The 14,726-nt window shown below is 41.3% G+C and overlaps 3 protein-coding genes and 1 long non-coding RNA gene across 5 annotated transcripts; 1 reads left to right on the top strand and 3 right to left on the bottom strand.

Annotated features, from left to right (window-relative positions):
- Window positions 1-114: 114 nt before the first annotated feature.
- Window positions 115-1,502, bottom strand: LOC113562364. Its single transcript, XR_003406882.1, has 2 exons — window positions 1,404-1,502; window positions 115-309 (listed from the first exon to the last, which is right to left on the bottom strand). It is a non-coding gene; the product is annotated as an uncharacterized LOC113562364 (long non-coding RNA).
- Window positions 1,503-2,224: 722 nt separating this feature from the next.
- Window positions 2,225-7,314, top strand: LOC105275650 (F-box/WD repeat-containing protein 7). 2 transcript variants are annotated; one of them, XM_011332641.3, is made up of 8 exons: window positions 2,225-2,556; window positions 3,058-3,310; window positions 3,513-3,742; window positions 3,828-3,927; window positions 4,057-4,575; window positions 4,680-5,087; window positions 5,213-5,528; window positions 5,632-7,314. In XM_011332641.3, the coding sequence occupies exons 2-8, from the start codon at window positions 3,104-3,106 to the stop codon at window positions 5,793-5,795; spliced, it is 1,944 nt and encodes a 647-aa protein (XP_011330943.1). In that variant the 5' UTR covers window positions 2,225-2,556; window positions 3,058-3,103; the 3' UTR covers window positions 5,796-7,314. The 2 variants fall into 2 exon arrangements, with proteins under 2 accessions (XP_011330943.1, XP_011330944.1); XM_011332642.3 differs by having other exon boundaries at window positions 2,225-2,567.
- On the bottom strand, window positions 7,220-8,160 carry LOC105275649 (dnaJ homolog subfamily C member 24). The gene has a single exon (XM_011332640.3). The coding sequence runs from the start codon at window positions 7,898-7,900 to the stop codon at window positions 7,496-7,498; it is 405 nt and encodes a 134-aa protein (XP_011330942.1). The 5' UTR covers window positions 7,901-8,160; the 3' UTR covers window positions 7,220-7,495.
- Window positions 8,161-8,264: 104 nt separating this feature from the next.
- Window positions 8,265-14,693, bottom strand: LOC105275651 (ecto-NOX disulfide-thiol exchanger 2). The gene is made up of 10 exons (XM_011332644.3): window positions 14,479-14,693; window positions 13,750-14,014; window positions 13,018-13,607; window positions 12,722-12,939; window positions 12,418-12,612; window positions 12,107-12,290; window positions 10,600-10,706; window positions 9,586-9,780; window positions 9,179-9,488; window positions 8,265-9,037 (listed from the first exon to the last, which is right to left on the bottom strand). The coding sequence occupies exons 1-10, from the start codon at window positions 14,525-14,527 to the stop codon at window positions 8,820-8,822; spliced, it is 2,331 nt and encodes a 776-aa protein (XP_011330946.1). The 5' UTR covers window positions 14,528-14,693; the 3' UTR covers window positions 8,265-8,819.
- Window positions 14,694-14,726: the final 33 nt, after the last annotated feature.

The following is a 14,726-nucleotide window of genomic DNA, read 5'->3' as shown; positions in this document are numbered from 1 at the left end:
TTTTACTAATTGTGTGTGTGTAAAATGATAAGACACGTTAGAAAAATATAATTGATAGATATAAAATATATGTATAAATGTATTCGTCCTCGATCAGTCAGAATTTCAGATCTGTTTTTTTATAGTTGAACTGGTTACACTAATTCAAAGTTTATCTGTTTTTTTCAAATATGGAAGGAGAAAAATAAATTCTAAACTAGCAGCTAGTTCAGTTATAAAGTACAAACTTCAGTTAATAAAAACAGATATCTAAATACCATGTCCACTTCTTCTTTTTTCTTTGAGTCTATTGATGCACATTGTGCAAACCTAAAAAAATAATTAAGAATACTTAATTAAGCATAACAAATAAATAATAAATATATTTCATATTATTACTATTATATAACTTTATAACTAGTTGCAAAATATATTAATGAAATTATAGAAATGTTATACTTTATTTAGTATAAAAAGTAAAGTTATGGAAAAATAAAATAATTATTTTGTATGGGTTTCTAATAGAATGTTGTTTTATTTTCTTAAACTTTTTGGCACCATTAGTTTATATAAAATTCAAATAAAGAAAAATATAAAATGTTTTATTAAACAACAAGCAGAAATCTATGATATAAATATGTAATAAAAACATAAATTGCACTCACAGTATACATACATGTATGTATATATATAAACTAATAAAACAGTATATGTATAACATGTATAACACGAATAAAAGTATAAATTATTACTTATGACATAAAATAATAGTTTTTCTGTTACTCTTCTTTTTGGTTTTCAAGTCTCTATTAAGGAGATGCTGGAGTTTCTAGTGAACTATTTTTTCACTATAGCGATGGTAATTGCAGTTTCGAAAATTCTCTTTATTACTTGTGCAGAATAAAAAATCCTTTTCCACAAATGAAGTATAGATAGAAAGAAAGCCCGCTCTACAGGACTTTGTATTCGAAATGGAAAAAAGTTAGAAAAGATAAATGCAAGTTTTTAACTTTTTTCCATTTTGAATATAAAGTCCTGTAGAGCGGGCTTTCTTTCTATCTATACTTCATTTGTGGAAAAGGATTTTTTATTCTGCACAAGCAATAAAGAGAATTTTCGAAACTGCAATTACCATCGCTATAGTGAAAAAATAGTTCACTAGCAACTCCAGCATCCCCGTAATAAATTTTAGTATGTAATACAATCTTATTCTAATAAATAGTTTTAACAAATAAATATTGGGAAAATTACGACAAGAATGGGAGAACGGAATAGTCGATAAAATTTGCATATACTTTTGCATAACATTTGTTTCAGTAATAATATTGATATTTTCGAAGAATTTAGTATGTAATTCTCTGATATAATTGTAAAAAAAGTAACAGATGGAGGTTATATCACAGCTACTGCTGGCTACTGCTCACATATGTTTAGAGCCGCCATGTTGTTGGTTGTGCGATTCGGTCATGCGCGAGAGACAATTATTAGTACGCGTTTTCGCAGAGTGAGCCTACTGTTCTTTCCTATACTGTGGTAGAGCCAGAGGTTTCTCTCTGGTAGAGCCTATACATATATTGGCCGCATTCAGCAGACTCAACCGCTCAGTAGCAATCGAACATAATTGGTTCTAACTTTTAGAACCAACAAATCAACATCGAGTGCCAGCGGAAAATCTAGTAACGTTGCCCAACTGTTGAGTCTGCTGGGCATCTATCACGTAACTTTTCCCCTAGGATGGAAAATGAAAAATGAAAATTTCGCGTGAACTTTTACGTTATGATTTGCTGCTGAGATGAAGAAATTTTCATTTTTCATTTTCCATCCTAGGGGAAAAGTTACGTGATAGATGCCCTGGGGGTCGATTGTGTATCATATTACTTTGGTGAAAATTACAGAAGTGAGCAAATTTACTAGATGTTGACCAATGAAATTATAAATATTCTAGTAAATTTGCTCACTTCTGTAATTTTCACCCAAGTAATATGATACACAATCGACCCCATGAATGCGGCCAATTGTTAACCAAAAGCTTCCGTGTTCGTAAATAGTACTCCCGTGAGAGTCTAGTGACATCACATTTTCATTTTGCCGGCAGCCAATCGCTCGTGCTTCTTCTTGCGAGATGAAAGTGCGAGAACGAGAAAAATCGGCGAGGTACAATCGACTCCCTCATGTGTTGAGGCATCTCATGACGCCGTGTTACCTGTTGTGCACTGCTGCGCGAACGAGTGCGAAGGAGTCGGAAGGTGTGGAGGAGAAGCTGGTAGCTCTACGTGCCAGGAAGCCGCCCGATGGATTTGCGCTGCTCGTTGTGTTTACATCCGTTACGTGTTTGCCTTCCGACGATCGCGCAGGACTAGTTAGCGCCGTCCTCGTCCGCAGTGCCGCGTTTCGCCCGTATTTCTAACCTAAGCTCGCACCTGACAATTGTCCGCACGCGAGAGGGATGAATGCCATGCACCTTTGATAGAGACAACGCACGTCGTCGACGACAGAACCACGGCACGCACGGACCCCCAGCTCGCATCGCCGAAGACGTCGCCGACCGACCGACAACGGCCGACGACGGAAAACAACGTTCGTCCTAAGTATAGATCCTCGTTTTTACGCAGTTGCTCCTTGTTGCAGCTCGTAAATTTTCGCACCACCTCGCTCGCGCGGATACTCGTGGGGGTGTGGCTGCCGGTGTGTTATTCCTTGTTCGCGACGTTCTAGGCTGTCACGCGAGCGCGTGTTTGTACCGTGACGCGACGATTCAAGGTTAGGTAAATCCTCGCGGCGATAATGATAATCGTTATCTGACGGGTTTTAACCTAGACCGTTACGTGCGCGAGTTTTCCTCTTCCCTCGTCGTTTTGTTTTTCGCCTTTGCAATTTTGCGGTTTTGTACGACTTTTTGACGATAAACCGAGGCAGTGGGAGACGCTGCATTTCCGTTACGCGATTGCTAGAATTGCGCGATTGTTGCGCTGTCATTTATACATGCATGTACGAAAAATGGGTGACATATAATAATATCAGTAAAGATCTGTCTGGTATGTCAATTATGCTAATGACCGCTGCTTTCGTGTTATTTAGGTGCAGTTACTATACCTGATACCTAATACTATCACTGTGTATAGTAATGTCTGTTCCTCCTACGTCCTCCAACAATATCTCTGACAATAAACTAGGCGGTGCCAGCCCTAGTCCGATTGAGGGAATTGAGGGTGTTCCTGGACCAAGTTCGCTGGATCCTATGAATTCAGTGTTACCACAGGATGAAGAATCTGAAGATTATGGAGATGATGAAGACGAGGGCGATGAAGAAAGTAGTGAAGGAGAAAGTGAGGTAAGTAGAGCAATTTTATCTGTATATTATCTACTCTTTTTGTTTTGCAACAAAAATAATAGATCTGTGACAAATGGTTTGTTTTTTTTAGTTTATACTACATATAAGTGCCACAAATAAATCCTCTCTCTCTCTCTCTCTCTCTAAAGTTTAACATCAGGTTTAGCAATATCTCATAATTAATGCCATATAATGTTATTAGATTAGTGACAGTGGATTATTCTGTGATACTGAATGTACACCAGAAGTTGAGATCAATAATTGTCAATCGCCTGTGTCACAATCTCAAGTCCTACCTGAACTGGACCAGAGTCCAGTATCGCATAGTTACGTGCCATCAGATATTGCCCAGTCTCAAAGGAAGCGTAAGAGCGAAACAGAGTATTGCCTGCCATGTAAAAAGCTTAATCCAGAAGAAAAGTCTCATACAACGTGGGTATTGTGTCTGACGTTTTGGTCACGAGGTGTAGAGAATTTACATAAATATATGTATATGAACGTTAACATTCAATTTTAGCGTCAGAAAGCTAGATGATAAAGGTAAACATGTTAGATGTGTTATTCCTACCAAGGACAATCCTCCTCCAGAGATGAGCAGTTGGCTTTTGCAATTTCAGGTACATAAGTAGGCTCTTGTGCAGTGCATGCTAAAATAATAATATACGAATGAAGAAATTATAGAAATAATTATCGCGTTTCAATAAGTGTCTTCAGTAGAGAGTACTTAAAATTAATACTTGTTACAGAAGTGGTCAAACGCGGAAAGAATGTTAGCGATAGACGAATTAATAGAGAGATGCGAGCCTACGCAAGTGCGCCACATGATGCAAGTGATAGAGCCGCAGTTTCAACGTGACTTCATATCACTGCTGCCGAAGGAGTTGGCGCTGTCGGTGCTGGCCTTCCTCGAGCCGAAGGATCTTCTGAGAGCGGCGCAGACCTGTCGGAACTGGCGATTTTTAGCCGACGACAATCTGCTCTGGAAAGAGAAGTGCAAGGCTGCCGGTATAGAGGACTTGAAGGACCTACCGCCTCCAAAGCGCAAGAACTGCAGGAGCAGCAGTAACAATTCGTCGCCGTGGAAGCAGGCTTACATGCGGCAGCATAATATTAAAATGAACTGGAGAACGAAGCCGATCCGTACGCCGAAGGTGCTGAAGGGTCACGATGATCACGTGATAACATGCCTCCAGTTCTCCGGCAATCGGATAGTTAGTGGTTCGGACGACAATACATTAAAAGTGTGGTCCGCCGTCACGGGCAAGGTAACTAAGCCGTAAATGCGGAAAGTTTCGATGCGAGGAGCACGGGCGTTGCGAGTGCAAAAGATAAAAAAAATGTCACACACGTTTTTTTCTCGATGTTTCAGTGCTTACGGACGTTAGTCGGGCATACCGGGGGCGTGTGGTCGTCGCAGATGTCGGGCACGATTGTTATCAGTGGTAGCACAGATCGTACTTTAAAAGTGTGGAATGCGGAGACTGGCCTGTGCATTCATACTCTTTATGGTCATACATCGACCGTGAGGTGTATGCACCTGCACGGCAACAAGGTCGTTAGTGGTAGCAGAGACGCGACGCTGAGGGTATGGCACGTGGACACGGGAGAGTGCTTACATGTGCTCGTGGGACATCTAGCAGCGGTCAGATGTGTGCAATATGATGGGAAATTGGTGGTCAGTGGTGCCTACGACTACATGGTTAAAGTTTGGAATCCGGAGCGTGAGGAGTGCCTTCATACTTTACAAGGACATACCAATCGGGTTTATTCCCTCCAGGTGAATGCGTCTCGACACTCGGCACTGTCTTACTCTCTTTTTTCTTATCATTATTTGCCTGATCTTTTTCCTTGAAAAATTTCCCTCTCATTTTTCTCAATACTGATATCGATTTTCCTCGTCAGTTCGATGGCGTGCACGTTGTTAGCGGCTCGTTGGACACCAGTATAAGAGTGTGGGAGGTAGAAACCGGTGCTTGTAGACACACCCTGATGGGTCATCAGTCTCTTACCTCGGGGATGGAGTTGCGCAACAACATCTTAGTGTCCGGCAATGCCGACTCCACCGTTAAAGTGTGGGACATTGTTAGTGGTCATTGCCTTCAAACTCTTTCTGGCCCGAACAAGCATCAGTCAGCGGTCACTTGTCTTCAGTTCAATAGCCATTTTGTGATTACATCCTCCGACGATGGCACAGTGAAACTCTGGGATGTCAAGACTGGTTTGTATATTTGTCCGATCAGTTTTTTTTTTTTTTCATATCTCATCGAGACGCACATGTCGACTGTCGCGAACGCTCAAGTGTATACTTTCTGTGCTTGCAGGTGATTTCATTAGGAATCTAGTAGCTTTGGAAAGCGGGGGTAGTGGTGGCGTGGTATGGAGGATTCGAGCGAATGATACGAAACTAGTGTGCGCGGTAGGTAGTCGTAACGGTACCGAAGAGACGAAACTGCTTGTTCTCGATTTCGACGTTGAGGTAAAATAGTGCGCTCCCGCCGTGGATCCGATCGCCCCCTTTGTACGACCTCTGTACATATTTTTGATTAAGTAGTCCAAACTACTCTACACTTGTACAATGATTCATGTATTACATGGTGTGATTGTGATAAGACTGTGTACGCGTCGTAAAAATCGGGTGAAATTCTTGCGGGAGAAAGAGAGTGAAAGACCGAGAGGAAGTGAAGCGAACGAAAGAGATGTTGGCGCATGATCTCTAGGTGGATTTAAAGTGCCCGTTGGAAAATTATATCGTTTTTTTTGTCGGAGCGCGCATGCGCGTTGTGGTGTACAAACGTGAGATTTATAAGACTCGTCAACTTACGGGGGAAAACGAGGAGCTTATCAGTGTACTTCTGAATTTTCACTGTTCAGCGATTCAGTGGAATGATCAACAATGCAAAAATAACAAACATGTAACAAAATTCAGCATAGGTAGCATAGCACAGATTTATCATGTGGGCATTTAGGAGCATTTGTCAACAGTGGCGGACGAAAACGAGGCGGCGCGCTGAATGTTCGGGGTAAAAAAAATGACATTATTTGAAGAATCTCAGAATTCCCGGAGCAAATGAGAGAAATGACAGTTCCGACACGTGATGATTCGGACCGTGCAGATCTTTTTACGAGAAATTTTAAGCGTCTGTTACATCGAAACAGAAACGGTTCGTATAATTTTATTGATCGTGTCAGCAAATTAATTTCGTCAGGTAGCTTCGACATCTCTCCTGATCGTGTAACTGAACTTTACTTGCCTATACGAATCATCGATCTGGTTAAAAACAAATATTTTTATACATCTTTACAAGCCGATATTTTCATATTATTGACGTTTATCGAAAGAAGGAGCATGAACTTTTTGGCAATTGCTAAAAATCAAGATTTCGATACACATAACGTTCTTTTGTAGAAGAATATTTCTTCCAGCATTGCATATTTCACTCCCATCATGGTGCAATATTCAAAAAGTAACACATTTGTTCACGTGCAATACAGATTTACAGTGAACAGCGAACTGGTACAAGTTTTATGTAAAAGGATAACATATTATATACATATATATATTTCTTTCAATTAAAAAGTAAAACCATCAATAGCACATGGACTTGCTGGAAGAAGAATATTTGTATTAGCCAGATCTTTCCATTTTTAGTGTAAATTGTAAAGACTTAGATCGCGACATCTCTCAATTGTGTCACTGACGAATTTTATATGGATTCTACTGGATCATGTCATGAATGGCATTACTCGATAATGCAATTTGTGCAAATGCATCTTTATTATTGGACCTAGGTGTCGTGTTTATTTGTATATTGCTCAATAGTTTATATTATAAGAATGTGTTACCTGTTGTATCATTTTTTTATAAGAAATAGAAAAAAAATGTTGCTACATATTTTACATTTTGTTTTCCTTTTTTTAAAAATTTATTGCGAATGTACACATGTTCTTGTGCTAAGAGAAACATATTTTGTACAAAATAAATGTTCGATTTCGACCTCTTTCTACATACGCAGCTGTAAATTATCTCTTTACATCGTACAATTAAAAGTGGGGAAAGAGGATTGTGCTTAGTACACACAGACATCTCCTCGTGTAAGCATGTTTAATAATATTGCGCAGGAGATACTCGCAGAAAAATGTTTATAAAAAAATAATTATATTCTTTTTACATAAATTACATATTTATTATGTCTGAATAACGATAATGAGTGTGCAACCATCACACATCACTCGAAGCGCAGTGTCCTTCTCTCGGAGATCGTCTTTTTCAACAAAGTAACAGCCGCCGCATCTGCAGCGGTAGAAGAACGTGTCGTCGGACTCTTCAAGTTCGCCCGGTGACAGACGCTCGTACACCGGATGGTCTTCTTCCTCCAACTCCTCCTGCTTGCAAGCTGCATCGTACTCCTTTCTCGAGTGTGGATGTCCGAGTACGCGCCAAGCTTCCCTGACGTCGTGAAATTCGCGGTTGTCTGTGGCATCGTTCTTATCAGGATGAAACTGCAGCAAACGTTGGTGATAAGCGTGCTTGATCTCCTTGTAGCTAGAGTCTCTGTTACAGCCGAGCACTTCGTAATAATTCATCTGCATCTTTGGTCGCAAAGATCGCGTCTCCAAACGAAGTATCACGTTCCTTGGGTGACATAACCTAGGAGGAGTTGTTGAATTCCTTTCGTATCGCGACTATCCGTGCCGGCGGAGAACACATTATCACGTTTGCTTCCTTTTTCCTTGGATTTTTATTTCGAATTGAAAGACACAATGCTACACCACGTTCTCGCGAGTACTGCTTCATGCATTTATCAGCATTCGCGCTCCACGCGATTCGTGGCATGAATGTGTATACATATAGGAGCTTCGCTGTTTGAAAAAAAAAAAAGATACCTTTTCCAGTGCGAACATCTGTCACTAGCAACTAGCAGCGCGGAGCGGCGGGAAATTTAAAAGCGTGGCACAAGAAACAAGTTGTTTTATTCTCACAAAACATTTCTCAAATTAATGACACACACACACACACACACACACACACTCTCTCTGTCTCTCTCTCTCTCTCTCATTGAACGAATAAAATTCAAAGTACAAACCTAATGATGATTTTTGTAGAGTCCGCAATTTATGAAAAATGATGTTTCACAACATTGTTCAATGTACATTGCAGACTGAACAAACAAATGAAATCGTTATAATACAAAATGCCATCGTCAGAATACGAAATGTGTAAGTTTTACACTAAGTTTATCAATTACACTAGTGAATTTTAGCACAAAGTACTGGATCGATATCCTCCAGAGAATTATGTTATGCTCAAAATTAATAAAGATATTTTATTAGTTCACATGATATCGGATTTCGTCAATGATATACATACACGTATGACTGATAGACATCTTACTATCTACCGATAAAACTCGATTGCACTCGTAAGTCGCATTATGAATGGTAACGCTAAGAAAGAAAAGAGTTTACAATTTACTTTCGCAATTTATACATACAGTCGACTAGATTGGGTTTAATGATTTCGATAGACGTTAAAACCTGAAAACTGCCAACGCCTCTCCATATTCGCACCGATACCGAACAATTCCTGTTTGAAGACCTGTGGAAAGCGCTGCATCAGAACTTCCACCTCATTCGGCTTAATGCCGGGCTCCATTTTCTGCAGATAGGACCACAGGTAATCCACACTCGCGCCGAATGGATGGATATGTAGAAACGTTGCTATAAGTCCTGCAGAACACCATGTATTAATCAGTGATAATTTAATATATATAATTTAATTTTTAAATTAACAATTGCGTGTAGAATGCTGCAGTTATTTTTTTTTAAATTGAAGCAATTGATCGATACGAACTGTGACATTATATTTACCAATGAGTTTGGCATCCTTCTGGGTGACTTGCACAAAGTTGGAAGTGAGAATGTGCTGCTTCGGCGTACGCGGCTCCTCACTTATATCGTCATCTTTGTCAAGTGTGATAATCTCGCTCTCCCTAGGTTCCTCCTTCTTCGTGGCGTTCAGCTTGATAGTCAAATCCTTGATCTTCTGATCATCCTGCGCTTGCTGCTTACGTGACTGCATCAGCTGCTCCTGCATACCCTTCAGCGTTTGCTGCAACATTTTCACTTGCTTCTCTTTCGCTTCCAGCTCAGCCTTCGTTTCTGACTTCAAGAGGTCGACCTTTACGTTAGAACATTTATAGATTAGAGAGTTTTGCGTAGGTTTTGTATAATTTCAATATTGCAATCGCCCGATTGATTTATATCAGTATACGCACTTCGTTCTTGTACGCTTCAAGCTGGCACCTCAAGCTGTCATTCTCTTCCTTAAGACTTTGTAATCTCTCGGTCTCGTCGTTGCCGTCAGACTGATTGCGCGTCTTCTTACGTTGCGGTTCCTCCTCCGAATCCGACACGTCCATCTCACCCTCGCCCTCGATCAGACTATCTTCCAGCTGCACCGCTTTTATTTCCTGCGTTGTTACGGATAATTCGAATTAGAAGGTGCGCCGATCTGCGGGCGTCTTTTTCTCACACAAATACATGCAGAATACAATGTAGTTTGCTATCTGCCGTTCAAATGATATTTACGTCTGTAAACACGTCCGTGAGCCTTTTATTGTCATGAATGTATAGCATTGTTTTAATTTCTTTTTGCAGAAATAAATTTTGTAAATTTCTGTATTTCAGAGTTGGATTGGCGCGATTTTTCTCACAGGTTTTCTTTACGTTTCCGGGATTTTGCTCGCCTAGGCCTTGCCTTTTTACGACGTTCTTGGCTTACCTGAACACAAGAAGCAGATGCAGCTCTGAAGTACAGAAATAACAGTATTGTATATCGAGTAATATGCTGATCGGGAAATGAGACGAATCCATGCTGGGTAGTAGTCTGTAGTTGCTTTTCGTTCCGAAAGCGCTAATCTCGTATTACCTTTTTGTTCCATGTGTTGTTCTTAATGTAGTGCCGACAGGATTTATCCGCCTACTGTCACGATATTCCACGGGGAAAAGTATCAAATTGTTTACGCACGAGGAAAAGCACGAGTCTCTCGACTTTTCTTCGTTGCGGCCGGCTCTTCGACTCATTCGCAATTGTCACTTACCTGTGGTATCTTAGAAATACAATTTGCAAAACGAGCGTGTTCGGAGGTATCGTGCAAACTCGCGAACGAGCAAATTGCGAGATAGATAGGACTTTGCGATTGCTTTGAGAAGTTATGGAGAAAAAAAAGAACGAGGTAGCAGAAGATGTACACGCTATATCAGCATGTAGGTGCGCATTACGTACATACCGAGGATTGCTTCTTCCACATCTCGATGTTCTTCCGTTGTGCCTTAGTGAAGTGATCCCAGACCTTCTTGTGGCTGGCCGCAGTAAAGACTCGTTCGATCTGACTGACTGTTGATGACATGTGGTCGCATGTTGCATACAAAAAACACAACAAATCCTCCGTTGTATACCTTTTGCTTGATACTCTAAGCTCGGTAGTTTCGTCTATCACTTTAGTACTGTTTACGCGTGGTTTACCCTTACTTTCGTTTTCACGTTAAACATTTAGCTATATCGTGACATCCCTGGACGGGAATGGAATCTCGAGCCCTCCTTTACTTTAATCAGAGCGTGTTTCGGTACGTATGCACAGTACAGCTACGAATATAGTCTCACAGAGTCTCACAGAGTAGATTGTGCCGAGTGTCGGAGCGCATCTAATCTAACGTAAAGTTGCTTTCACCAAACATTCCGCCCTCATTGCGTTCACCTTTCCACCTTACTGCGGATAATGTAACCCCGTGGACTTGCAATTCGTAGACCTCCGATGCTAAAGACCATTTTGAATACGTTCAGCCATCAATTGATCTCGTTGTTGCGCGCTCATACACATGCTCATACACATTTGACCAAGGAGAGTCCTTCGAAGCGATTCGCTGCGTCCGTGGCTCAAAACAGTCTTTTAGCAATGGACATCCAGCCCGTCACCCTTAATCCTTAGCATTGCCAAGCATGCAACTTTCCAAGTAATACACTATGGCTCTATAAAATAGAATTTCCAAGAAACCGCCTTCTCTCATCGGCTTTCATTAGATCTTAAGTCCGAGAAGATAGGATTTTTCACCCACCTTATCCTCGCCTACTATCTCTGATCCTTCCTACCGAGTCGCCTCCAATCGTGCATTGACCACAACAGAATTCATATGACGGACTCGCTGTGATATATGTTTGAGAGATCGCAAAAGTTAGTGACGAGACAGAGAAGTACGTCGTTGTATATTAACAGATTTTACGATGTCGGAGTGTCGTATCACTTTCATATGCAAAAGCCGTTTTTCGGAAAAACAACATGTCGCAACATGTCGACAAGCTTGTAAAACTCGAATTGTACCTTTCTACCTGATTATCAATCGGTTGTCGTGACCTGAATGACACGAGTCGTTACTCTTAATTATCATGTGACAATGTAACGTACCTTCGTAACTGCTATAAAAAATCTCTGCTTTCTATTGGATTACGATTACGTAGCACAAAGATTCGTCATACACACAACGTGAACGATATAGCGATATACCGCTGTCGTCACTTTTACACGATCACGATCACGATTTTTGGCTGCGTTTGCTATGTCCAAATAAAGAGACCGTATTTTCCTCTCGATTGCCGTTGGGCCTATTTGTGGTACCAAGGTGAACTTACCAGCCAATGTGGTATGTGTGTGCAGATTTTCTTAGTGCACACGAAATATGTACGATAGTACGGAGTTATCTCAGAGACGGGGGAAAAAAAGAAAATATATGCAGACGTACATTGTATGAGTAGTCCTTGCATTCTTCCCTTCATCAGTTCCTTAGCCTTCTGGAGTTCTTCCTCGTACACAGCTTTCTCCGTCAGGAGCCGTCGCACGTGCGAGTTCGTTGACTGTATCATTGAATAGAACGTATTGGCGTTACGTTTCGTGCAGTCTCCTCGCTCCAACCACGTTACAACAACCTGCAAGAATTACATGTATGTTTTTTTTTATGGAAATATAGAAAAATTAATCGACTGCAAGTTACAAGAAATTCGAAGGTGAAACATAATTGTTCTCTCTTTCATCAGCATTATTACAATCACTCACTTGCACTGCTTTCATGAATGTGTCGTCTTGTTTAATTTTCTCGCAGATATTCGATGCTTCGTGATCGGTGTAGTGCACTATCGGAGGCGGGCTTGACGGTGGCCTCTGTCTCTCCTTCTCGACTCTTTCTCTATGACGCTGTTCCCTCTGCAGCTGTCGTTGTCTGCACTCCCATTCATACTGATCATCTCTAGCCTGCACATTATCAATCGTGCCAGATAACTTGGTAAGAATAAATATAATCAGATCTTCTGTAATCGGTAATTATACATTTCCCAGCAAATGATTCGAACAAGTAACAAACCTGAGCAAAGTCCACGTGAAGTCTACCAGTGTTCGCTGGTTCCCCACTGGATCCTATTCTAACTCTGTAGCCGGACAGATAAATTGCCGCATCGACGCTCCCCTCCAAGACGAAGCGTATGTGGCAAAAGTTCTTCTTGGAAAGACGCAAAGTAGTTATCTCCCCACATCGCTCAAATATCTCCTGTATTATGACCTCGGTGATATTCTCCGGCAGCCCTGTGTGCAGATATTACGATGACAAAAAAGATTCAATGATGTTAACTGATTTATCATTCGACAACTGATTCTCCTGACCTCCAACGAAGATCGTCCTACATCCCGGTGGTCTTTCTCGCGTGGTGGGCGGTGGCGCGTTCGGATTCGGCGGGAACAACACGCAGCTCTTACAATGTATGATCTCCTTGGTGCCTTGCGGCGTCGTCGGCGGTGGCGGTAAGCTCGCCGTCATTATCTGCGCCGCATCCGTCATGATCTGCTCGGCGCCCAGTATCTGTGCACCTATCATACTTCCGTCGTGCGACATCATGCCCATACCCATTGGGCTGTAACCATGCGTGTGGCTCATGTGCGGACCCAATGCCATCTCGCTCATCATGGGTGCCATCGGCCCCATAGGGCCCATACCCATCATGGGATAGCCCACTCCCATCCCCCAGACACCGGTGGTAGGTTCCATCTGCGTGCCTATGCTCGGTGCGTTATTCGTATTTGTTGACGACAAGACTTCGTTGTTGTTCGAGTTGCCTGAGTGATTGTTGTTATTCTTGGCGGAGTTCGTGCTGTTTCTTTCCTCGATCCTTCGATCGTCCCTCCTGTCCCGCTCGTTCCTCTCCTCCCTTCTCTCGCGGTCCCTGTCGCGTCTGTCATTGCGCTCGCTCCTCGACCTTTTTGCAAGATAATAACAAGCTATAACTAAATTCACAAAATACATTCTATAAAATTGTGCCAACACACATTGTGATTGTCTTAGTTTATTATTGCTTTAATATTCAATTATGTGACAATAATGTGACAAAAAAGTATTACCTCCTGTTGTTGTCCCGTGCCTCACGACTATCCCTATTTTCTCGATCTCTTCTATTGTCATTCTTGTCACTCCTCCTGTCGTTGTTATCGTCCGAAGTCTCTCGTACTATTGGAGGCTGATTTTTATTTGTGCTAAACTCCAGAGGCGAATCATTCATTCCAGGCAGTGGTATGGGCGGTGGCAGCGGTGGGAATCCTTGACCTGCAAGTTCCATAAAGCTCTGTGGTCCTGCTATTGGACCAAGTGGACCTATTGGTCCCATTCCTGTGAATTATATGCTGGTGAAATCATGATACATATTTTTGAGATCAATGTGAAAGAAGTAACTATTTTACTTCTCTTCTTCTCTATACAACAATTAATAAAATAACAATAAAAAGGAACTTGTCATCATAGAAAGTAAAAAATGGCTGAAGAGAAAAGAGTAAATTAAAAGGATTATACGTCTAACTATAAGTGGTTAAAAAATCATCTATTATTAAAGACAAACTGATGTATCAAGAACTATCTACAAAACAAACACAAACATGGAGCTTCTACTGACCAACTAAGTGAGCATTTTACAATCAAAATAAAATTATAATTAATATCACAAAAGGAAACATCACATAAATGGATTAAAAGAACTACTCGAAGGACGACAAAAAATAATCAATAATTAAATAATTACGAAGAAGAGATTACAAAAATAAATATTGGTGTCAGGAGGGTTAGAATACATTCCTTACCCATGGGTGGCATAGCGGTTGCTGGTACCCCAGGAAAGTTGTAAGCCATTTCTCACGAGACACGATTCCTCTCTTGATCCCGCCGACAGGCAGGAAGGACAACAGAAGTAAATGCACCGCGACGGAATATCCCGCTCGTTGTAATTGAAGTTGAAACAAGTCGGAGATGGACGCCAATGGATACCACTAGGGCCACGAACTGGCTATGATCGAACGAACGTAATTAGCGCGAGGTTAGTTCTCGGGCG

This window comes from Ooceraea biroi, chromosome 8 (genome assembly GCF_003672135.1).
Source record: "Ooceraea biroi isolate clonal line C1 chromosome 8, Obir_v5.4, whole genome shotgun sequence".
Classification (NCBI taxonomy): Eukaryota; Metazoa; Arthropoda; class Insecta; order Hymenoptera; family Formicidae; genus Ooceraea; species Ooceraea biroi.
The sequence above is the reverse complement of the archived record's forward strand: the minus strand, read 5'-3'. Positions and strand labels throughout refer to the sequence as shown.